Below are 26,115 nucleotides of genomic sequence, written 5' to 3'. Positions count from 1 at the left end.
TTTAAAAAAAAAAAAAAAAAAACAAAAAAGAGTACAGCTATGACACCTCCACAAGAGCTCTCATGGTATTGCTTTAGTCATTAGCTGAGTGGATACTTGAGCTTAATCAGTATCAAAGGGACATACACAAAGTCATCTATTTCATTAAGCTAATTTGCATGACTCAGTTTACCAAGAATCAAATTTTCATGTATTGCCCATCTTGCTGTCAGCAAAATGAGGGGAGAGGAAGGAGTAAACGGTAAGCAGTGCAAGACTGAAATGTAGTGGTGTTTATTCCTTTTTTTCAGATACCTGCTAACCTCTGAGGAGCCTTCTTTGCTTTTAGATACTAAAGATACAGACTAGTAAGCTTTATAATGTTTATTTTTAGTAACCTTTACTTAGAAATCAAAATTACAGAGTTTTATTAAGTGCATGATCTTCAAAGCCATGCCTAGTTAGGCTTTTAGCTGCTGCTGTAGTTGACGAGGAAGGTAAGTGTTGGTCTGGGAGAAGGCAATGGGAAGATTATAATAGTTAGCTAAAATGGACCTGCAGCCGCCTCTGGTCCCTGAGGGACATCCGTGAAGTGTTTTGTGTGTAGCTTCACACAACATTACAGTCCCAAGGGAACTGCTGCTGCTGTTTATATCGTACCAGATCTGGCTGTGGCTTTAGGAGAAAGCTGTAATGGGCTGAGGTGACCGCTGTTCTTCTGTTTTGTCCCTGGTGCTCATGCCACTGTCCTCCTTCAGTACTGATTTTTTTTCTTTCTTTCTTTAAAAAAGAAAGGTAATATTTAATATCTTCCTTTTCATTTCTGCTGGCACTGAGACTTAATGGCTGTTGAGTGAAACCATATTCTTTTAGTTGTATCATCTGGTAACTGTTTGCATGTTAAACCTTCAATTTGTCCAAGACATTGCGACTGAGGTTGCTTTTAAGTGTGAATTTGTTGTGATGATTAGATTATTCTGGCTAAGCCCATATGTTGGAGTCTAATAATTAAACAGAATTTAACTTGATTGATTAGACAGAATGGAGGAAAAATTTCATAAGACAACTGAAAAAAATGTGGGGTATCACTTCTTTTATTATTGAACCAAGACTGCTGAATTCTGCAATCCATTCCCTGCCCAGCATTTCCCAAACATTAGTGTTTCGAAAGTCTGCTGTTTAAGAATCAGATTTGATAACAACTCTTTTATTATTTGGGTAACTTTTGCAGGTATAGCTAGAAAAAAAAATGTAGCTTTGACTGACCAGCTGGTAATAGTGGAGAAACGAAACAAATGCATCATTATTAATTGTTTCCAGTGAGATGAATCATCATGTTTGTGGTCCTTAAACTGCAAAACCGTACTCCAAAGCCATGTCCCTGTTGAAACAGAACAAGCAATAACTCATCTATCTTGGGCAACGCATCCCATGTGTGTGCATGTGTGCGTGATTCAGTTTTTAAGGACTTGGTGCAGGACTGGAGGTCAGCAATGGAACGCATTTGTCCAGGCCCAAAATGTTGATCTGAGCAGTTTGGGATGTTGGCAGTCAGTTATTATGGATGCTGCTAAGCAGTAAAAATGCTGTCAATATTTTCACAGTTTAGTAACTAAAATGTTTGCTTCGAGAGAGAACAGGGCCAAAGAAGACTTGTGTATTTGAATCAAGAGAACTGCAGGTGGGAGCAGTTTTTCTTGTACCTGTAAAAATTAGAAAAACCTTCTTTATCCACATATGTATGTGTTGTCTATGTGGATTATAAACTTTTCAGGACAAGGCCTTCTTTCCTTAAAACTTAAACGGTGCCTAGCATTCTTGAAGTAAAATACAAGTTAGGAAAAATTAACCAAAAGGACCTCCAGTAGAGTAGTATCTTCTGCCAGTGAAGAGACTTTTTTTTTTTTTTCTTGCTAGCACAACTTTAATCCCAAGCAGTATTTTGCCATGCGGGTTGTAGCCCAAAAATTATTATTACAATGGAGACAGACAGAAAGTAAGTTACAGTCTTCTAGTTTATAGTTGGGTCCATCCAGCAATAGAAGTGATAGTGTGGACAGGGCTGCGTAGTGGGCTACTTTGTTCAGATCATGCAGGACACTGGTTAACAGTAGACGATGCACGGTTGGTTTGTGACAAAGCAGCAATCAGAAATCAAATTGCTATTGTGGGAAATCATCAATTCATCTATTGTATGGATTTGCAGAGTCACAGAGAAGAAAGTAAAAGAAGGAAGAAGGGTGGAAGATTGCTTTGCTGCTGAATAAGCTCAAAGAGAGGTTTCTTATCCTTGCATTCAAAACTGCGTTACCTCTGAAGTTGTATCTGGTTTTGCTAATTAGAGCTGCTTTATTTCAGGCCTGTCATAAAAGAGAGCATACCTTTTGTCTGTGTTTACGTTAGAAATACCTTGAAAGGAGCATATTGGAAATTGAATTTTTTTTTAGAGTCTGTGTGTGCTGGTTCATGCAGTACAATTAATCCTACTTGAGAGAGTTCTAGGCAGGAGGACACTGTGGAGGTTGCGTGGCTTAGCATTTTTGTCCTAATGTGTTTGTCCTTGTGTATTTGTAAGTGTGGATAGCAAGAGGAGAGACTGATGTGGAAGTCGTGATGAAAAGATTTCTGTCCTCATTTCGTTTCCAGTCAGGCAAAATTATTCTGGATGACTGTGTCCTGCCCCTGGGGAACACACAGTAGGGCAATGCACTTCATTCCTGGCAGAGGAAAAGAGTCATCTTGGTTTGGTGGGTCAGGGGAAAGTTGGGTGCCTGCCTCTATCAACTGAAGAGGAGCATGGCAGTTGCTCTTTCTCTATGACGGAAAAAGAAGGAACATGTCTAGCAAGCTTCAGGAGGAAGAAGCTTGCTCTCCATCTTCTTCATTGTCCAACCGCTGGGAGAAAGCTACCACATTTCTCTATCCCAGTTTCTCCATATAACACCTGCTTTCAGAGCTTGCCAGCATTCAGCTAAGAAAAATAATGTCACAAGTCAGCTTTATTTAAATGTATATTAAGATATATATTCTAAGTTTAGTCATTCTTTGATCATCAAGAGCTGTTTTTTTATTTATGTGAAGCACTAGCAATCTTCTTAAAGCTGTCCAAAAAAAGGAGGGAAGATACCATCTGTCCCCATGAGCTTGCAGCAGAAATAACGTTCTCAGCTTTTGGGGAATGTAAGGGTGTGTGTGAGTAAGGGGTGTAATCTCTTCTGGTGTAAGGAAAGCCAAATCTGTTCTTGCGTGAGGAAAGCCAAGTACTTTTACGAGAGAGAGTCCCTGTATGTAAGTGCTGGGAAGGGAAGGGATTGTGGGGAGCTCCTGAGGATTAAGAAGGGAAGCATACAAGCATTTCTCATAGCTTGTACCAGGGAGGCATGGGAGTTTTCAGTCTCACAAACTAATTCTGCTCTTCTGTAGAGCATTGCCAGTTTGCAACTTCCTCTTGCTAGTCATAGGTTTGTGTTGCCCCTTCTGGCTGCTCCATGCAGACCCTGTGCAGGTTGTTTCGTCCTATCTGGGGCAGTAAGTAGTACTTTTAGGACATCATGGAAAAAAATTATGGTAATTTGCTGGGGGAAAAAATTTGTTTCTACCTCTAAGTTAAGGAGGGGAGTTGTTGTAAGCACCAGTATTCAATGAGGTAATTGTAAATTATCAATTAATTTCCACCTTTTCCCCCTGTGTTTTAAATATATGAGAACATCCTCAATATTCAATTTTTATTTAAAAAAATATAAAATTGTTCTTCAGCATGTTCTAAGAGTGCCATTTGTTCTGTGGCTGGAAATGTTTCTGACTCCATGTTCAATAAGTATAGCTTAGTAGTAAATGAACTAAATAAAGGTCTTTCTCCTTTCTGGAAGTTTTGTGAGAGTATGGAGAAGCTCTGGCATATTTGTCCCACTCTATGTCTGGTGTCTAGGACAACCCTGAGGTAAAGCAGATGTCAGGTAGCAGAGTTCCTCAGAGCTTCCAGAAAAGATTTTGTAGGGTAAGTCCTTTCTTTCAAAGTTTCACTTTTCCATCAGAAGAGGGGAGATGCTTGAAGGAATGTCCTTTGGATCTCTTTGTTGCTGCAAGTCATTGAGAGAAGTCTTCTTCCAAAAAGCGTTTTCATTGAGCCATCACAGGCCATTTTGTAGGTGGTATTGGTCCTGTTGTTCAGAAGATCAGAATCTGTCAATGTATTCAGTCATAGACATTGCAAAATGGCCTTTATCACAAGCACAGGTTGAATGTAGGGGCACATGCATGCAAAGAATAGTCTCTTACTTAATGCTGATGTAGTTACCACAGAAGAATAATACCCATGAGATTCTGTTTTGACTTGCTCACAGGCAAATTTTAACAAGAAGAAATACATTATGGAATATGACCAGGAACATCTAATTTGCTTACTCTAAGAAAGCAAGAATCCAAACCAAAAGAAGAATTTCTTCTTTTGTATGTTTAATTATAACCTCAAATTTCAGAGGAAATTTGGATGTGGTATTTCCATTTCCTCACATTTGATGGGAGACTGCACAAAAGCCATATGCAGTTAGTCTTTATGTAAGGATGTGCACTTTTATGAGGATCAAAGTATTAAATATACACAGTCCTCTACGATTGGAAGGCTTATAAATAGGTAAAGCAACATCACCCATGAGCTGATGCAGATGCTATGAGCTGTAGAGCAGCTACAGGTCTTTCTGAAGTCCGGTGGGAATCAGTACTCCACAGTCTAGAAGACGTCAGTGTCAGCATTTCTGCTGGCATAAATGAAAACAAACTGATGGTCTTTAGTTGGAAGTGCTAACTGTGTGACTGTGCTGCAGGCCAGAGAGTCACTGCTCTGCGGTGCAAGGAAGCGTAATCAGTGAGACATGATTCATACACGTAGGCAAGGCTTGACATGGAATTGCTGGATTGGAGTCCGGCTAGAGAACGTCACACCTTGATGTCAACCTGGGTCTCTTCAAGCTTTTCTAGTGAGTTCAGCACGGTACGTGCATGCAGCCCTCAGTATCATTAAAAAGTAATTTGATTTTCTGCTCTAATGTCTTTTGTGCTATTTTTCTTTTCTATCTGCTGGCAGGAATTTGGGTCTTGGCTGTAGATCAGCTCCTGGCAGCTGATCAGCTGAATGTCCACATTATCGAGGCCAACCCAAAGTTAGAGGAAACTCTCTCTGCAGCATTTGATATAAATCACATAAGCAGCAGAACTGCAGAGTAAGAAATAACAGCAGCAGTTTGCCAGCTACGCTGTCTTCTTCCCTATTCCTACACAGGAATTTCTTTCTGTCAGGTAAGCTAGGAAGGATTCATTTGGGTTCAAAGGCACCTGGCAGATTTGTTAAAAACCCATAACTCTGTGTGCCTCCTCATCAAGCAATCTTGCTGAATTCACATAGATGCACTCAGCTAATGAACCACTGCTTTTTCTTCATCCCCCACCTTTAAGGAGTGAAGTTGCAGGGATTAGTGGAGAAGAGAAGGTTGGGGAATAGGTCTTTGATGTCTGAGAAAGCCTAAGTATTTTGGTTAGAGCCAAACTTTCTTCAGTGAACCCCAGAGCAAGATCCTTCCCGTCCTGGTGCTGGTGGATGTTATTTCATCGCTGGGATGATGCCTGCATTCTCTCTGTTGCACACAGTGTGGCTTTTTTCAACTCCACAAAATTAGCTGGAATATTAGTAATGATGTTTTCAGCATCAGTCATTAGCTGTGTGCTGGTGCCATGAAAATGACTTCTCTTCCCGTGTATCTCGTTATTTGCAGTTGGAACCTGAATGCAGCCAATCATTCCTAAAATAGCCGTAGGAAGTGCGAGCGATATAGAAACATCTTTGTCTTGCTGCGGGGCTTGGGGCTGCGAAGCGGAGCCTGCCCCAGCGCAGGACCTGGGAACAGGCTGCTGTCTCATCTGGGTGACAGTCTGGATTGTCCTTTGCAAAAACCCTGCACGTGGTGTCGAAAAGGCAGAGGATATTTCCTGCGCAAGAAGAGAATGGCTTTGCCTTGCTCTACCAATGAGCCGGAGAACGGATTAGAGGCTTTTCCTATCCGCAAGGAAGCTCATCCATCATGCCCCATTCAGGCAGTCATACTCAGTGGGCTTGTTCTCTCTTGCTACACTGAACCTTTTTCTCCACAGCTTTTCCAAAGAAGTAAAGCACATAATAACAGAGCTATTGCTTTTGTAACTTGTACTACAGGCGTTTGTCAATGCTGCTTTGACTTCCTTTTCTATGCCGCTCTAATTCCCTCATGCTGTGCTAAGAAGCAGGTGTGAACAAATGTGTAAGGATGCTTGTATTCTTCAGGATGTGGGTGAATGTGTGTCAGGAGAAGAGAGTAGTGTATTTATGTGATGCAGGGGCTTATCTCTGTCTAACTGTAAATTTTTTTTTTGTTGGTTTTTTTTGTTGTTGTTATGTGGGTTTTTTTTACTTTTTCTGACCCACACCACCTCAATTTTAAGTTTGCCCTTGAAATCACATCAGATAGTTCATGTTTCCTCTCAATAACAGACCCCCAGTAATTAAAGTGATCTTGCACTGTTCTATTAATTACAGGAATTGTGATTTTTATATTCAGAGGTTAATTGATGATATCTGCATAAAGCATTTTCCCTTAAAATAAATTGAATTACAGTAATTAACCTTATGTGCAGGTTAACAGACAATATCATTTGTCTCAGTAGTATCCTGGAAGTAGGATTTCTCTAATGTATCTGTTGACTTCTTGCTTTGCCTTCTGTTTTCTTCATAACCCTGAAGTGTTGGAATGAAGAGAAGAGTGAAAAATGTGTCATGTTGGTATATTGAGGTGATCCCTTTACTCAAAAGGCACTCCTGAGGGTAGGGTACTTTCTTGTATTAACTTGTCCGTAAGGATGTTTGGATTATATATGATGTAAAATTTGGGAATTTGTTCTGTGTGAATCTAGCCAGAGCAAAGCTCAGTCTGACACTTGCAGCTAGCAATTACTAGCAAACTGCAGGAACTGGATTACTGCAAGCACCATGCTCATCTCAGAGCAAAAGCAAACTACATAGATTTTCTGTCTCCGAGTCAGATTTATTCTGCTCCTTTAGGGTTTCCAAAAATATCAGCAAAAACATCGGGCAATGAAGAGTAATCATGAAAGACAGAGTTCTATGAAATTTCTCTAAAGTTTTAATAAAAAATGCTTTCCTGTGATATCTGAGCCTTTTAAATGTGGGTGAATGTCTATCAGTCTGTGGGCACATGTGACTGGATGGATGTCTGAGGAAAAGAGATGTCATAAGTAGTGCTAAGAGGCGATGTTCATAGTTAATTTGATTGTTCTCTTAGCGTTCGGAGTCTTCTGTTTTTTTCCCCTACCTGCTTGTGCATATCCACAGGCATTTTTAAAATTTCCTTTAGGGATTTGTGGACATTTTTCATTTTTGCAGTAGTCTATTTCGTGCTCTTCTGCAAGGCGCAGATAAACCTGAAAAACCTGATTTCATAAACACATTAGGGGCTAAAATTATAAATACATTTGAAGAGCTCTTTGCTTACCTGCATTTTTTATCTGTCAGCGGCAAACATAACTTATCCTGGTAAGTTTGCCTGATTTCCAGAAGGAAAAGCCCTGCCTTCTTTTGCTACCGGTAGGAGTCAGCTTGCCTGACCGCAATGTGTCTGCATGTCCTTGTGCCTTCCCGAAATAAGATGCTGAGGTTTGGCCTGAGTTTTCCTGCTGCCATGACCAGGCTACTGCAGTGTGGAGCAAGCAGTGGGCTCTCCAGAGGCGGCTGCAGAGGGTAAAGCACTCTCAGGTAGGATGGTGTCCACAGCTGGAGTAATTACTAAGTAAATGGTAATGTCTGTTCTCAGCGTTTGCAGTGCTACCAGAGCTTTTATTCACATTTTGAGGGCAGGGGAGCAGTTTGAGGTTGTTTCAAACTACTTCACACCAAAGTTGATCGGCAACTTTTGAAAAAATACTCTTATAAAACTTGCTGTTTCACTCAAGGTAAATGAAGCCTGGTTAATAAGTCAATTTTTGCATAAATGGCCAAATTGCACAAAAGCTCCGATTACGTAACAGCTGACTTAAATGTGAGGATTTGCATGTCTCTCCTGTCTTATCACCTTAAAAAATGAACACTTTCATTTCAAACAAGTGGGACAAGTCTCCCAAAGAATACAGCTGGGTTTCATGCATTAAATGCATGAATGTTTCCTGCATTAGCAAAAAACCAATGAGAATTGTTTGTGATTACATTGAGCTTTTAACTCAGCGATATGTTCTGTAAGATCCTAACTTTTTTCTTCAAAGTTAACCTGTGCCCTTGTATATTGATCTGATTTGTTCTGCAGACATAAGTGGACTGGAAATTAAGTTTTTCTTCCTGGTTAGAGGGCGAAGAAGGGCTGCAATCCATTTAAGTATGTACCAGCAGTGAAAGGAAGCAAATGCTAAGTATCTGAGGGAATCTGAACTAAAGAGTTGGCTGAGCTGTAGGGATTGTTTTAGGATTACTGCCTGATCCTAATGTTATGTTTACAGCAGGCATGTGGCAGCTGAGACAATGTCTCCAGGGCTGTGTTAAACTTTTAATCAGTGACAATTGTCAATATTGTCATGTTTCACCTTTGTTACCTAAAAGGAGAGGAAAACAAAAGGAGGCCACCTTTCTTTCCCGTTATGGCTTTGGGTCACCTGCAGCTACATAATTTTTATTCCATCCATCAGATGAGAGAATGGAAGGTCAGTTGACTGGCACTGATATTTCCCAGGCAAAGTGAGGGCTGGGGAGAGTAATGGTGTTGCTGGTAGTGTATCTGTTTTCTATTAAGCATGCTGAGATGAAACAGCAAAGTATATATTAGAGATGGCGTTCTCTCCTGTCAAAAGGCAGTGATTGCTACATTTAGCTCTTAAATCAATTCAGAATCTTGACAGAGGTTTGCTGAAGTCCCACAAATAATCAATAGAGCTATTTTTATCTCTTAAATGAGTGAGGCTTTTAAAAATAATAAAGACATCTTTGTAATGACCAACCAAGCTGTTCCAGAGTTAGGTCTATTGCTCTGTGTAGTTGGGGGTGGTGAGTGAAAGGGGTTATTTAGGCATTGCCTTTGTTCCATTCTGCAGGTTTATAACCCCAAAATAAAATTGCAAATGTTTCTGGCAGTCATCCTCCAGGCACAGATGGCTTTCCTCCCAGTTTTGGCAAGCCTGATTTCAGTATAAAACTGAGCAATTATTAGAAAGTGAAATATTGCATGATATAATACCACTACCGCCACCATCAACATCATGACAAATGGAGTGTTCACTGGTTCTGGTGCCATGTGAGAGAGCTAGTGCCACTGCATTACCCCTTCCTCTAAAACCTGTACCTTTGCTGCTGCTGGTGATGCATAGACAGAGGGATGTAACAGAGCAGATGCTTTAGCAAGGAACTGTGGCCATTTTCTCATTTGCGTTGGCTCTATATTTCAATGCAAATATCACTGAACAGGTGGCTGATGAGGCCCCCGTGGACTGTTTACAGTAAAGGTTACAACCAAAATCGATAGGCCTGAGATGCTTCTAATTCCATCTGGGAGATGTTCATCTTCCATCTGACTGTTCCTGCTCCGAACAGCAGCATCCTATTAACGCTGCAGTCATCAGGGATGTCTCACTTGGGTCAGCAGAAGGTTTCTCCTATTTAGGCCTCCATTTGTTCTTTACATTCTCTTTTTGCACTGCACTGGATCATGCAGTAATGTTGATCTTGACAAGACAGGTTGCCAGCATTAAGCATGCTGAGTTTTGCCTACTGACTTGACACCTGCTACTACCGTTCGGAAGGCTGAGGCTCATCAGTGCTGCCTGGGGGTTGTCCAGATCTTTTCAGCTTATCGCTTACTGAAGCAGGAGGTAGTGATGTTACATATCATAGCTGACATTATTGGGTGTGATATATGGCCTTGTAAAGTTGCAAATGAGGAGAGAGGAAAACTGGTGAGGACTCACGGTTGCACAAACTGAACAAAATAAGCAAGTACCCCTGAAACTTGCTTGAAAAGTACTGTGTGTATTTGATGAAATTTTATCTTAGACATGCATTTTTGCAAGTCTTCACGGGAAGTTCCGCGTGATCCATATATCTGTGTTTCATCAAATTAGTTATGAAGCTTGTATTATTCTTGTTAATGAAGGTAGATGCTCTTGCTTACTATATGAGGCAAAATCACTCTCATTGGTGTCTTTCCCTTGGGCCTAATCGTCACGTCTGGCGTGCAGCCCACAGCAGCTGGGCAATGAGTAAGCAGTGCTGAATCCAATTAAAATGGTAGTAAAGCGTGTATAGCAGAGGGCATCCATGCATTCTTCTTATGGTCAGGAAGAACTGTTTTGATAACACACAAAAGATGAGAGAGAGAGTGTTTCATACACGTAATTTAGGGTCAACGGTGATGGTGGAGAGGTGGGGGCTTCCCTTGGGCACTGCCTCCCTCCCCCCACCAGCATTCAGGAGCAACCCCTTGTTACCATGAGATTTGAAGGAGTACAGGTGATTACCCCAATGCATTCATGCACCAGCCTCTCTGGCATAAGGGCGAGCTACCTGGAGCGATACACTGCTTTTTTGGCCACGTGAAATGAATGGCCAGCTGTAGAGACAACAGGAGCAGGACAGGAGAGGAAGGATGAATAATGGCTGCACCACCGGTCACAAAAAGATGTTGGAGGCTGGTAGTGGTGATGGGCACAGAGCTGGCGTTGAGTCTCTCTGTGGCCACCTGCACCACCATTCAGGTGACTGAGCAGCAATCGTTAGAGAAAGGACAACCCAAGCAAAAGCGCTGGCCATCCCGGGCACTGTCCTGCCACGTGCCAATTCAGTTGTAATGTCTGGCACTCCATGCTGTGTCTTGCTGATAGCCACTTGTGCCTCCGTTCTCTTGAGCTCCCCGAGCACCCGCTGAGCTTCTGTTCGCTCACATCTGTCTGATCCCCTTGGCACCACTCAGCCTGGGCATTTCGCATGATCCCGTCTGCTGCCAGGTGCAGCCGTGTGAGGTGGCCAAGCAGCAGCTAGCCCACCACCCAAACAGGCGTAGACAAAGGATGCTCTCCTGAACAGCTCCGCTGTGTCGGCCCAGCTTTCCTCCTTCTCTGGAAGCTGCAGGTTGTATTCCTCTTTTTTTTGTTGTTGTTGTTGTTGTTGCATTATTCCTAATTCCTGTCTCTGACTTGCACAGAACTCCTGCCTTTCACTTTGTAGGAACCGCGAATGTAAAGGGGTAAATAACGCTAACGGCGTCTTCCACTCAGAGATTTCCAAAGGCTTAGCCAAAGGAGGTGAAGGATGCTTGCCAGGATCGCGTGGCAAATCCGTACCATAGCAGGGAACAGCAGAGTGGTCGGCCGACTGGTTTCTGTGCTCTGCCTTCAGTGTGGCAAAGCGTGTGCTGTGTAGATCAATAGGTGCTTTCTTATGTATGGGTAGGTAGATCTGGCTCTGCAAGCCTCTTTCAATGAGACTCTGAAGTAGGACTTGGGTTTCTGATTCACTTTCATGCCTTTTAAGCTCTTACTGCAGGAGAATCTCAAGTCCTTTTTTTTTTACCTCTGTCATGCGACTCAAATCAGTTTCTTCACAGATTTTTAAGGTCCTTTTGTTTTTCCCGGGGTAAGAAATGCTGACTGCTGATGAGGAGGGCTATTTGCTGAGTATTTCCAGGGTCAGTTCACAGAGGCTTCTACTTCTTCTGGTCATGCATTTTTCCTTATGCAGTAGTTTAAATTCATCCGGCTTCAGTTTTTAGTTTCCTTACTGTTTGGTTAAATGCTGTTCCTTCTTTCTTACTTTCTTTTTGAAGAATAAGTTATTTCTACATGTTTGTAGAAACAAAAGAATTTAAGACAGTCATGGTTTTTTATGGCCATTAGGTTTTCTGGTCTTGCTTCATGCATAACACAGGCTGTAGAATTTTGTCTGGTAATTCTCACATTAAGCTTAATAATTTCTGGATCGAAGTGCAGCTGTCGTGTATGAACACAACCCGTCATGGCATAAAGAAGGTTTGTAATAAATGAATATAACAAGATCTATCTGTTACTGAGCAGGCTTACTGTGCCATGGGAAAATTCTGACACGGTTACATACTTTGATTTTACTTGGAGCTATGCTGGGGCTAGCTGAACATACAGTGAGGCCAAAGCAACAAGGTGGGAAGATTTCTAACATGGAAGAGTTTCCCTCTCAATAGTTATTTATAGATGTGTCTACACAGTCATTGCTGTTGCTGTTGATCTTGTTCTCAAGATCAAATTTGGTCTTACTTTTTTATGGCATTTACTAGGAAGTTAGCTCTTCCATTTAGGATTTTTCATGTGATTTGTATAACCCTTCTGGAACTTGCAAGCTGTAGATATAGCAACCTATTTACTAGGGCATAATGCAGCAGCCATGTAATCATTTCCTTAGCCAAGCAGCTATTCTATATGCATTTCCATCCAGGCTGTCGTTCACTAAATACTAAAAATATCAGACAGCAAAAAGCAGAGTTGATGATGGTGGCTTCTTGTTGGCTCAGGTGGATATGGATAGCCACAGTAGAAGGTACTTGGCTCAGAAAAAACAGGCTTTTCTCCTTGATTTGGAATGATTGTTACTTTCTTATGAAATTTTGTCATGCCAGCAGCATGTTTTTTACAAAATTAAATGCCCCTATGTCAAGCACCTTGGGGGGAGGGGCATATGAATGTGAATATGTACATTTATATGTATACATAGGCTTTAAGTGAGTAACTATAACACTAATAGTGACTATATTGCACTAGTATCCAGATGTCCAACTTAGAGGTGGTTCACCTTTGAGTTGCAGTGTAAAAAGAGAAAAACTTATTCCATCGAGGAAGGCAAAACTTTGATGTCTGTATACATTAAGAGATCATGTGGTTTATTTATACTTAATCATAATACAACAAAGAATCAGAAACACAAAAGTAACCAGAAAAAGTAGTCTTACATAGGGATTTGAATCAGAGCACCAAAGTATCTTGTATAAAGTTGTATTTGCATTGGTCTTAGGCATGCAAGAAGCAGATTAGTTGGGGGTTTTTTGAAGCTTGGAAGAAATCTGATCTACTCCACCAACTCAATAGCTACAAGTCATTGTGTTAGGTTAGACAATATGCTTTTAAACATTTGCAGCACTGCATTTTATTAGCATGTCTGCTAGTCTAAGAACACCACCAAAACTCACTTTTCTTGTCACCACTAGCTTCCTTCAAGAGGAGCAGTGATCATGTTTTGAACAGGAACAACTGGAGTTCTCAGAGCGAGTTCCCTCTCAGTCAGTATGGCTTAATGCAGGCCGGGTTGAATTGCAGTGGTCTACATTAACTGACGATCTCTCCATTGATGTTTGCAAAAGTTTTATTTGGAGGCAGTGCCTGCACTCGCTCAGCATCACTGTCTAGCTACACATGCTTCATCAGACTCTGTATTCACAAGTACTTTTGATTAGAAAGTAGTTTCAGCACAGTTGCAAGTGAGAACATTTGCATCGCTCCCAGGAGCCCAACCAGAGCTGAGTATTTGCTGAAAAGGAAATTTGTACTAAAAATAAGTGTGACCTTCTCGAATCAGCACTTTTCTGAAATTCCACTGGAACAGTGCAGCTCTTTCCACCATTGTAAGAACAGCAAAAGTAACACTATGTTTGAATAATTACCTCCTAGTGAAAAGCTGCCTTTGGATGCAACTTGAGACCTACTTGATGTTACTTTATTGCCACAGGCATTGATACAGATCTGTAGTCCACTTGAATTATTGACAGGTCAAAGCAGACATTCTGCATTTACTTTGTATGAATTTGAAAACTATGTTAGCACTAGAGCAATGGAGAATTATGCTTTTTTTTTTTTTCTCTCCCTCTTTTCTTCCCCAGAAGCTACCCATAAGAATGAAAGAGCATTTCATATACCTAAGAGCCTACTAATCTAGTCTTTGTTAGAAGGAAGTATGTCAGTTTGTTTGTCAGTTAATTCTTTTCACGTAAAAGAAAAAAGATCTGGCCCGATAACATGTACGTAAAATGACAAAGTAAGCGTGATAGGCATTCATTTTCCGGGAAGCTGTCTCCCGTATATATTTATGCGGTACACATGTCTGACTGAGAAGTAGGGAATGATGGTGCAGAATCACACATGGGAAAAGTTTTTCAGGCTCTAAAGTGGAGTGCAGTGATACGTCTGCAGTACCGTAATGCTTTCCTCATAGCGTACACACATTGTTAGATGGTGGATGATGTGCTGATAGGGAGTAACAGAAAGCAGCTATTCCTGTGCTCCAGAGTCTCACTGTGAGCCAAGTGGTTTGAATTGTCAGCCTGCAGACTAGATACTGTGGATGAATAAGGTTTAAGTGGAAGAACTGGATTGCTTGATAAGTTTCTTCCCGTTAAACTGCTGCTCCTCATGTGTGTTTCAGAAAAGACTTCTTTATTGGACTGTAACAATTTCAAGAAGGAAATAATTTCATTCTGTTTCTGTGTTAAGATAAGGCACTTTGTCGCTTTGCATTGTACTTAGGAGGGCAAAATTTTAAAAGCGGCAAAATTACATTTTGAAAAATTGTAGAGAGAGAAAGGACCCCTTTAATGTGTATATCTTTAATTCAAACCTTTTGAAGGAAACTCTGTTTCCAAGTATTGTATTTAATTCTGCTGCTTATTTCTACTTTGGGCATTCCTAAGGGCCCTAAATGGTGTTTCACTGGGCATGGAAACAAATGGAAAGAAGCAGTTCCTACCCCAGAGTGCTAACATTCAAGAGAAAAATGTAAGAGGTGATTAAAGAGACAAATGGAGGAAACAGGTAAAGAAAGTGTCTGCAAGCAGACATAGCTATGTCAGTAATCATACACAGCTATCGGCCTAACCAGTGCTAGACGGAAATGCTTCTCTTGGGGCTTGTATGTACTATCTTCTAGTATGCATCCTCACATAAAGTATAATAGACAGACAGTGTCTGCATTGTGTTGCTTTTATTCCTGCTATTTTTATCCTTTGCTATCCGTCTGACACTTTATTCAGTTAAGGTGTCAGTCATTGCCTTACATTAAATTTTATTTTTTCTAGTCTCAGTCTAACTCAGTCTCTCAGTTATTTTGTTAATAGAAATAGAGAATCAGCCAAGTTTCCAATTTGTGTGTTTGAATAATAATAGGCAAACACAGAGTATAATAAATCATTAGTCCTTATGGACTGTATCACCCTGCAACAGAGTCCCTATTCCAATCCAGTTATAGGAGCTGAAATTTTATTTGAAAGCAAATATCTGACATGGCAAATTAATTATTGTGACATTTTTCAATTGGGTAAGAGATGAGGAATCAGCTGTGTCTGTGAAATTACAAATGAAAATGAACACTCAAGACTTGTTAATGCTTTTTTTGGCATCGAGAAAGGAGACATAGGTATCTAATATTAAATGGTGTTGCAGAAGGGCAAGTTAGCACTTTGTTTGCCAAATTAAGTTTCAAAGACTGTGTAGGTTATGAAGTTTGACTTTCTGCCCATAAATCTTGAATGACTGACAGACTACTGTAAAATAGCTTTGTTCAAAAGGAATCTTTGGCAGGCGGCATCAAAGGTTTGAAACTCTGGAAGGGATGAAAAGAAAACCCCACTTTTACACTGATTTCCCCTGTAGATCAACGTCTGTGAGGAATTTGCCTGAGAATTATGAGCTATTTACTGTATTATGTGCTATTTTCTTTCACTGTATCCAAAGGTCCCTGTGGCTTCTTTTATCTTAAAGTTTTAGGGATATTTTTGTACATGAAATGTGAATGAGTGAATGCATCAGTGGAACACAGGGAAAAAAAGCTCATTTTAGACAGTTCTATTCTCCCCTATTTTATCGCAAGTCAAAGTATTGGTTTTATGGCACCTAAATTTATGGGTACATATTTTTATGGTAAAGCCCAGTGACATGTTCTGCATGCTCCATCAAGCTCTCTCAGTGTTTCTTCACTTGATTCACAACTCTGCAGGGTATGAATCAGTCCTGTAGTATAACCCTTAATCTATTTTAACCGGAATAATGTAGTGTGGGGTTTGTTTGTTTTTTTATTTATGGTGTGTATCAATGTGTCATCAACTAATTATGTAAACCGAAGAAGAGGAAAACAAAATATTTCCTGAAAAACTCTTGTCAGCTGTCTATCAGCCTAGGAGATGAAGTTTCGTTATCGCATATCGCATAGCTGAGGCAGAAAATTCTTGGTAACTCACAGATATTAAGTCTATCCTCAAGCAAGATATGGCACTGCTGGGGCATGGGCTAAAGGGAAACTGGCCTGATACAGCAGAGTCTGCTTAGAAACATGACGTACCTCCTCAGGTACAGTAAGAGGCTTGAGGAGAAAAAGCTCCCTCTCCATTCCATTGACTCTTTTTGGCTTTCTGTGTGCAGTGGTTAAAACTGAATCGACAGAAGGCACTTAACCCCTTGTTTGTCTTCCACAGGGTGAAGTGAAGAAGTGAAGCCTCCCAGCTGAACTACTATGAGGTCAGAAGCCTTGCTGCTATATTTCACACTGCTACACTTTGCTGGGGCTGGTTTCCCAGAAGATTCTGAGCCGATCAGTATTTCGCATGGCAACTGTAAGTATAAGAGCACAGATTTGCAGAGTACTAATTTGCTTAGTACTGACCAGGGGACTTAAAATCAACAGTATTTTGTTACAATTGCAATGAATAAAGTTGTTGTTCTTCATGTCTCCCCAGTCAGCCAATTTAGGTTCTCAGATACTAATATAGGAATATGACTTTTTCACATTTACTTGTGACTACTGGGTGGTAAACTGCTGATCTTCCAAAACCATAGCCTTTCTCCTTCTCAGAGACACTTCAGTAGCATAATCACAGATTCACAGAATGATGTGGGGTTGGAAGGGATCCTCAGAGATCACCTTGTCCAACCCCACTGCCAAAGCAGGTCCACCCAGAGCAGGTTGCACAGGAACATGTCCAGGTGGGTTTTGAATGTCTCCAGAGACAGAGATTCCACCACCTCACTGGGCAGCCTGCTCCATTGAAGTTCTTCCTCATGTTCAGATGGAACTTCCTATGTTCAAGTTTGCACCTGTTACCTCCTGTCCTGTCACAGGGCACCACTGAAAAGACTGGCCTCATCCTCTTGACACCCACCCTTTAAGTATTTATTGGCATTGACAAGATCCCCCCTCAGTCTTCTCTTCTCCAGACTAAAAAGACCCAAGTCCCTCACCCTTTCCTCATGAGAGAGATGTTCTAGTCCCTAATCAAACTAAGTATCTTGCTCTATCCAGCAGCAAAGGAAGGAAGCCTTCCCTAGCCCCATAGTCAAAGTGTCCCTCACCTGACTTCTGAAAGTGTAGTTCTGGATAACCAGTGAAGCACCTCAGAGTATCCAGCATAGCCCACTAAAGTAACTGAGCTCTGAAAACAAAATTTGTTGATCTAATGTATTCTGCTTTAGCACCTTTTGCTGAGCTGGAAATGTAGCTAAAAACCAAATCAAGAGAAAGAGTCTTTGGTAACAGAATCTGTCTTCTGTAGTAACTGACAAATTCTCCAAAATCTAGGGTAAGACAGACAGCTGCAAGTCAGTATTGAGATTTGCTCACTAAACAGGTGAGGAGCTTTCTGTGCATTTCACCATGCAAGTCAGGCTTAGCATAACTGATTCTTTTACATTTACCTCAACTCAATAACAATTACTGCAAAGAAAAATCTTCTGAAATCCCAAAGGTTCAGATGTTTAGAAGAAAGTCTTTAGCATCTGGGTCTGTGAAAGTATGCTAAGGAGTAAGCAGGTCAGCAATGAGTAGGCTTAAGTTTGAGCCTCCTTTGGGCCAGGAATTTGAATTTAAAGTGAGTATCTTCATTGTCCTTGCTTTCTGTGCTTTGGGGTGTCCTTGGCACCTGTAAACTTGTCTGTCTTGGGTAAGACCAAGCTGAAAGACAGGCTCCACAGGCACACTTGATGTGCTCCAAATGCTAATAGGCATCTGGGATACAAGAACAGGGCAGAACTTCTCTAAAGCAAACCCTGCTGAAGCACGCCTAGTGCAAACACTAAGTCTTCGGCACAAACATTTTCATCCTCCAGAAGGATGATGCTAACAGTCCTTCTTAATGCAGAAGTAGCCAGTCCTGATCCTTTTGGAGAAATAGAACATGGGGTAATGTCTTCCTCTGCAGCATAGCATGCTGAAAGGGCCCCAGCTCATACTCGATCCGTGAGGTACAGAGGAAGCAGTGCTAGACAGAGAATAGCTGGACAGTTAAACTTGGCATATTGCATGTAGGACTTGGTCAGAAGGGTTAAGTTTCTGAATGTAAATCCTGCTTGGGCTATCTTAATTTGTTTCTCCAAGAGTTCTTAGCATCTGATTTGCAGGGAAGTTTCTGTTCCTGTACAGTTTTGTCACCAGGCTTTCTGACGCATGGCACTCTCAAGTGCTTTGCTGAAGCCGTGGTGTGAGTCAATAGTTTGACCGAGCTTAACAGGGGAAATACTTTTAGCAGGCAATAGATGAAAACACTACAGCAGTAGCCGAGTTTCTGAAGAAGTAGACTCCCTTAATCAGCTCCAGGTTTCTGGGAAAGCATATTGATGGGGAAAAAGCTCAGGCATAGCTAGATGCTAGTCAGCTCTGTATAATGTGCACATGCAGCAGTTTTGCACTGATGATGATGCTTATCAGAGGTTTATCATCGTCCTGTCTTCTGTCATTTTGTTTACTTAACTAGCTCCCTGGTTTGTGCATCTAGATGTCACGATCGTCTGTACATATGAAGTTCTAACAGCAAGGTGACCCTTGGGAAGGAGTGTTCACTGTTGTTACAGGCTGTACACACAGATATCTGGGAAGCAGCAGCACAACCCATGTATGCTGAGGTCTTATCAAAAAAGTCATGGGAATAGAGTGAATAAATGGTCTTGCTGACTGGTAGAGTTGGGGGGAAAGCTGACTTCTTGATAGTGTAAGCTCAGTACAGGGCTTCCAGTCAGTATGGTTGTCCAATTTGCCAGAAGAGTTGGAGTATCAGGCTAGCTGCCAAAATAATATGGAGTGACTTTCATTTTATAAAGTTCAAGTGGTGGTTTCCCACCGTTTCTCAGAAATCCCCACAGCTGTTCTGCAATGGCAGTCCAATACTGTAGGAGACCCAGGGAACTGGCAGTTTGAACCAAGGAGAGCCGAGTCTTTTGCTTTAACCACTACCAGTCCAGTCGTTGTGGTGATTGATGGGCCACTGTGAAACAGCTTTCTCCTGTGAGACACACTTTGGCAGCCAGGAGCAAGCATTTAAGCTCTGCAAGCAGTGAAAGAAAAACTGAGAAAGTGCCATGTACCTATGTGCCAAGAGCTCCAGCTTTATGGTCTAAGAAACCTCCCAATTTTTGTCTTCTACAAAGGTGATGACTTTCTACCCTGAAGCTGCAAAGACTGTAACCTTGAAGAATGTTCCAGCCCTCTGTGCTCATGGCTTCCAACCCCAGGCTGTGGTGCCAGAGCAGAACAGAAACCACATGTCTTGGCCATAGCTTGGCCCCATAGTGCTCTGTGTTAGCATGGTTTCAGTTTGTAATTCTCTTTTGACCCTGTTTTGGTTTTTTTTCCTTCCCACAGATACAAGACAGTATCCGGTGTTCGTGGGTCACAAACCAGGGCGGAACACCACGCAGAGGCACCGGCTGGACATCCAGCTTGTCATGGTCATGAACAGGACCCTCTACGTTGCTGCTAGGTCAGTAGTCCCCTGCTTGGCCACTCTTCTCTTGCTGATTTCAGAGCAGGAAGGAGAAGATGAGGGATATTCTGAGTTCTCTGCTGCTATTTTTAGGCTTTCTCACACTTAAAGAGAGCTTTGCAGCCTCTTAGTAAGGCATGTTGGAAACCTTGTTAGTCAGTCAACTAAGGTTCAGTTTTGCAATGTGCTGAGACAGTCATTTCAGGACTGCACACCTCTGCCTTCCCTTGAGTCCAGCAAGAGGGAAGTTGCCAGAGAAATTGCTCAGCCCCATGGAGGAGAAAGTCTGTCCTCATCCTGTCATTTTGTTTGTGCACACCGTTGATGATGTAGTTTAGAGAATGATTCTGCTGGTGCACAAATGCACGTGCATACAAGAGTTACTAAACTATAACATTGCTGGTTTAGGCATGCTTTTAGTATGTTAAGAGAAAAAAGAGGCAAACGTGTTTGCTGCTGTTCTTTTGATGTACTCAGAAAGGTTAAGTGAATTTGTGTCTGGATTTTTTGGGGGGACCTCTACTGTGCAGACATAATCACATTCCTTTTTATAAAATTTGCATATAGAGCCACCCATTCAGTTTGTGTAGCTCAGCATGGCACTGTCAGCTTCAGTACACCTATTTATACAGCTCCCAACATAGCAGAGATGAGACGTTAAAACTTCTACCTTTCTGTTCTTGGCGAAGGAGACTGGTGATCTTATAGCAGGAATTACCTGACGGATGCGGGATAAATGCAAGAAGGGTCAGATTAGCAAGGGTGTGTGGTCCATTTTATGAGCTGTTGGCCCCAGATCCCATTTGGGACCTCCCCACAAGCTGCCCCTCTGGTAGCAGCTTGTTTCCTGCTGTTTTTCTGGTCTTTCTCCTCCATCAGAGGAATACACAGCCTTCTGCATGTGCCACAGAGAGCCAGGCTGTTGCTGCAGATGGGAGAAGTGGTGGGTGGGATGGCCAGGAGGTGAGAGGGAACAGCTGCTGAACAGGCAGCCTCTCACCACCAGCCTTGTCCTCAAAGCCCTTGGCAGCCTGCGGGAGCTGCCTGGCTTCCTTCTCAAGCAGCCACTCCCCATCTTCTGGGTGGTCGGATGTGTCCTGTGGTGGAAATCTGCCTGTTGACCTCCAGTCGGCACCAAGTAATTAGTTGCGTTACGCCAGCAGAGTCACTGAGTGCCGTTTTTACACGGTCAGGAAGACCACACTTCTGCCTGCTGACCTACACAGCCGTACCAGCTCTGCACAGCCTCTTTGGGCTTCTCACAGATGCCAGTGTGTGTGGGATCCGGGCGGCAGAGCTCTGGGTTCTCGCTGGAGCCAAGGCCTTGCGTCAAGTCTGGTCAAAGAACATGCATCCTTCCGCGGGGAGCTGCGGTGGCATCGGTCGTAGGGCACAAAGAGTGGGCAGCCCCACAGCGAGGCCTCCCTGCGCTTTGCCTGGGCTCAGGGCTTGGTATTTTTTGCTGCATTTCTTGTGATAATGAGCGGGGCGGGGGAGAGAGCTGAAGGGGTTTGAAAGGTGGTGGCAGGATTTCCTCCTTTTCATGGCTGAGTTCCCTTTGCTTTCCTTATTTGTTTTCCTTTAAATTAGGAAATCATTTGCAGTGAGAAGGTGGTAAATCCGCTTTGTGGATTTTGCTCGGCTGTATTCATAGTTTGTTCCCAGACTTGAGATTGACGCAATTAGACTGTCGCAGTGCCCAAGCAACGGGTATTACATCAGGAAAAGCCAGTGAAACATTTTGGGATATGAAACCACTGTGTGCACAAGTTACATAAAGACGGCTAATATTTGAGGGATAGTATGTGTAGTAGTATGTGAGTATGCATTCTTAACTGTTATGTGATTATATATTTGTATAAAGCAGTTTACTACAATGAGGGTGCTTATATACTCCTAGGGTCTAGTGACCTACAAAAAAGAATGAAGTCCTGGGCTGTTTTGTACTTACACAAGCTCAAAAAGTCTTCTTGCACCTTTTTCCAGTGGTAACACAAAAACTCTTTGACGTATTCTTTTCCCCCTGCCTGGAGGCTTATATGATACAAGTTAAAATTCAAAGGTCATTTTTATCTTTAAGTAACAAACTTCAGAAAATGAGTCATCCTTTGATAACTAGTGTGAATGAAATTTTAAAACTGCAATACCACATCTCCAAATCTAGTAGCAAATCTAGAGACTGAAGGAAATGTGCACACAATCAAAGGTGTTTCTCAAAGAGTTTTGTAACAAGATTCTTTCAAAACTGTAGTTACCATAAATCTCTTAGCTATTGTATCAGATGTTGCTTTCCTTCTGATTTTTTTAGACAATGAAATGTAGTGATTATAAGTTTATGTTTGTACTCAATTATCTGAAAAGCAATCAAAGCAAATCATTAAACATTGAGAGCTTTTATTTTGGGATTGTTGGGTTTGGGTTGGGTTTTTTTTTGTTTGCTTGTTTTAGAAAATCCAGTGTTTACTTTGCAGACAGTTTCCTTGCCCAGGAGAGGACTAACTCAGATTTGACAACCACTAACACTTTATTACTGAGGAACTGGCGTAGAGCAAAATTTCTGTCTGTCAGTTGCTTATTTTGTTATCCGGGATACGTGACTCCTGTATTAGCTATTACCAAGTAAAATTTTGTGTTGCTTCGGAAAGGCTTTATTTCATGCTTTCAGGCAGAGATATCCAGCCAATATAAATCAGAATAACCCAGCCGAAGCCCATGAAGCCGTGCTGTCTGAGTATCTGGCTTGCCGTCTGCAAAGAACCAGCTCTGTTTTCCCTTTTGCTGTGGGAAGGGTACCCCCTCGCTGTCTCTCTCACGCTCGCCCACCCCCGTGCACACACACCCCTTTTCTAAGTTTGCCGTGTCTCCTCCTCCCATTGTCTTCTGCGGTGGCAGCTTTTGTTCGCGTTATCTGTCACCCCTCATGTGTACCTACAAAACGCTTTATTGAGCCTGCGAAGCAATCGGGGGATGGCTCCCTCCTCATTTGCAGTTACACATTTCCAGACGATGTATTGAGTGGCCAAGGGTCATGCACAGCCGGTGGCATTATTTAAATTCCCTTCCTCCACAAGATTATGCCATGGCAACAAAACCCGGTTCTGCTGACTGGAGGTGGGAAAAACGGAAGCTCTAGGATTAAGTCAATTTGTGTTAGAATAACTTAATTAGCAGCGAGCTGTACACATACCACAGCTAGTAGATAGCAGGACTTGGGCAGCAGTGGGAAAAGGAGGGCAAGGACAATCCCGCATTGTCTGTGGTTAGAGAGCCCTCCCCTGAATTTGACAGCTCTTTCGCTCTCTGCTGACATTGTCAGCAACTACATTTCACGTACAGCATGAGAAAATGATACGTAATTTGCCTGATACTAACCCTCTTTCAGATGATCCCGTAACTTAGCATCTGAGTTTTGCTGGAAATGTTTCTTGAACCAGAAAATAAGTCCCCTGAAGTTTCATTGAGAGTGGAACTAAACAGCTCAAGCCTCATTCTGAATACCGCCATTGTATTTTCTAATTGTTTAAAAAGAAAAATCCATAACCACTGGAAAGCATGAGTGATGATTAAAATCAAGAGCTGTGCTGGAAGTAGGTTTTTAGAGCTCCAGCCACACCTAATTTGCAATTCAAGAGATTTTGTTCCCACTTTTATATAGTAGGAGTGACAGCAACAAAGAGTGATGTACATAAAAAGGGAACCATGCAGTAATCTATGAAGCTGATACCACGCTAATGGGTAATTTTAGTCCAGCACCAGCCCTGACCACTGCTCTGCCAGTAAAGTCAGGCAAATTATAAACTGAAGCATTAAACCAATCTTGGAAGTAAATGACAGCTCTGTTTTTACAGAGTCTGGAGGAGAAAAAACCCACAACTCCTCAGTTTGGCATCTTACAAAGCAAACAGCCTCAAGCACCGTAGCAGACAGTAGATTTTTAGCAGCCAGTTCCCCACAACGATGCTGCCTCTTTTCTCCACGTGAGAGAAGTGTTGCTTATTCCTCTTATAGCAGTATTTTGTGTTAGCTTTATTTAAGACTGGCACTGTTTTCCCAAAACCCAATAAAACAAAGCTAACCTTGAGAGCAGGGGTTTCTAAAATGGAAACAGTCTGTATCCTACTTTCAGCAGACCCCTCCAATGCTGTGGATCATGCTCCAGCTGCACAGCTTCCTGCATTTTGAAAAAAGCCAATGTTATTTCAAGGAAAAATGAGATACTTAGTCCCAATTTGATGTGGCAGTTACTACAGCCTTGTGGGTTGGTGAGTTTTTTCAAATTTTAAGTTCCATACAGAGATGTCCTTGTTCTCAGCTTACACAGAGGAGAGTGTTTAAAAATATCTCTTTACCTGAGTAGCTGAGTCTATTTCCTCATTTCAAGGAGAGATTGGCAGCTAACCATAGAGAGGGACAGGTTCTTAGGAAAACGAGAAAGTAAATGCAAGCAAGAAATGTGAACTTTTTTCAGAGGAGTATTTTACAGTTTAGTTTGGCCACCAGTTTGTGAAGAGAAGAATGATTTCTGGGAATAGTTTTATGGCTGTCAGCCTTTTGCCTACCATATTGTCAATCAAATTATCACAGCTGAGGTTACTACATTTCACGTACAGCATGAGAAAATGATACGTAATTTGCCTGATACTAACCCTCTTTCAGATGATCCCGTAACTTAGCATCTGAGTTTTGCTGGAAATGTTTCTTGAACCAGAAAATAAGTCCCCTGAAGTTTCATTGAGAGTGGAACTAAACAGCTCAAGCCTCATTCTGAATACCGCCATTGTATTTTCTAATTGTTTAAAAAGAAAAATCCATAACCACTGGAAAGCATGAGTGATGATTAAAATCAAGAGCTGTGCTGGAAGTAGGTTTTTAGAGCTCCAGCCACACCTAATTTGCAATTCAAGAGATTTTGTTCCCACTTTTATATAGTAGGAGTGACAGCAACAAAGAGTGATGTACATAAAAAGGGAACCATGCAGTAATCTATGAAGCTGATACCACGCTAATGGGTAATTTTAGTCCAGCACCAGCCCTGACCACTGCTCTGCCAGTAAAGTCAGGCAAATTATAAACTGAAGCATTAAACCAATCTTGGAAGTAAATGACAGCTCTGTTTTTACAGAGTCTGGAGGAGAAAAAACCCACAACTCCTCAGTTTGGCATCTTACAAAGCAAACAGCCTCAAGCACCGTAGCAGACAGTAGATTTTTAGCAGCCAGTTCCCCACAACGATGCTGCCTCTTTTCTCCACGTGAGAGAAGTGTTGCTTATTCCTCTTATAGCAGTATTTTGTGTTAGCTTTATTTAAGACTGGCACTGTTTTCCCAAAACCCAATAAAACAAAGCTAACCTTGAGAGCAGGGGTTTCTAAAATGGAAACAGTCTGTATCCTACTTTCAGCAGACCCCTCCAATGCTGTGGATCATGCTCCAGCTGCACAGCTTCCTGCATTTTGAAAAAAGCCAATGTTATTTCAAGGAAAAATGAGATACTTAGTCCCAATTTGATGTGGCAGTTACTACAGCCTTGTGGGTTGGTGAGTTTTTTCAAATTTTAAGTTCCATACAGAGATGTCCTTGTTCTCAGCTTACACAGAGGAGAGTGTTTAAAAATATCTCTTTACCTGAGTAGCTGAGTCTATTTCCTCATTTCAAGGAGAGATTGGCAGCTAACCATAGAGAGGGACAGGTTCTTAGGAAAACGAGAAAGTAAATGCAAGCAAGAAATGTGAACTTTTTTCAGAGGAGTATTTTACAGTTTAGTTTGGCCACCAGTTTGTGAAGAGAAGAATGATTTCTGGGAATAGTTTTATGGCTGTCAGCCTTTTGCCTACCATATTGTCAATCAAATTATCACAGCTGAGGTTAGACACATATTTAAAAAAAAAAAAAAGAAAGAAGAATTAACCTCTTTTTAACCCTGAATGGGTAAATGTGGAGTGGTGACTGCTAGCTGAGGAATCTGGCAAAGGCTGCGTAAGAGCTGTTGCAGCTGATTACTGGATACGCAAAAACATCTGCATGCTAGATCGTGGCATCTGATGTAGGACCTATAGAGCAGAAATTATATGAGTCTCATCTCCTTTCCAAATTGTATTTGTTCAAATAATTGCTTTTGGGAAAGAATCTTGCTTTAAAGTTTTGTATCATTTATCTTTTTTTCCTTAATGGGAAGGAAAACAGTTTATATATGAAAGTGCTTTTCTGGGAGAAGCAGGCAATGCTGCCAGTAATGTTCCCTGGTAAGACCTGTGATTTTTTTTGGATGGATTATGGATTATCTTGTGATAGATAGCTCTCTTCATGGAAAATGAACCGTCTGACTACTCCATTTGACTTTGCATTCCTTTGCCTTTGTT

The 26,115-nt window shown here is 41.7% G+C and overlaps 1 protein-coding gene across 5 annotated transcripts in view; it reads left to right on the top strand.

Moving 5' to 3' along the window:
* Positions 1-26,115, top strand: part of SEMA6A (sema domain, transmembrane domain (TM), and cytoplasmic domain, (semaphorin) 6A) — a 117,466-nt gene that overhangs the window by 34,797 nt on the left and 56,554 nt on the right. For all 5 annotated transcript variants that reach the window (XM_014957880.1, XM_014957879.1, XM_014957876.1 and 2 more), the window contains exons 2-3: positions 16,482-16,619; positions 19,637-19,754. In XM_014957880.1, coding sequence (XP_014813366.1) covers positions 16,520-16,619; positions 19,637-19,754 — 218 coding nt within the window. In that variant the 5' untranslated portion in view covers positions 16,482-16,519. The remainder of the gene's footprint in view (positions 1-16,481; positions 16,620-19,636; positions 19,755-26,115) is intronic.

Source organism: Calidris pugnax, unplaced genomic scaffold, assembly GCF_001431845.1.
Source record: "Calidris pugnax isolate Ruff unplaced genomic scaffold, ASM143184v1 scaffold358, whole genome shotgun sequence".
In the NCBI taxonomy this organism is placed as follows: domain Eukaryota; kingdom Metazoa; phylum Chordata; class Aves; order Charadriiformes; family Scolopacidae; genus Calidris; species Calidris pugnax.
This window is presented reverse-complemented; position numbering and strand designations above follow the sequence as displayed.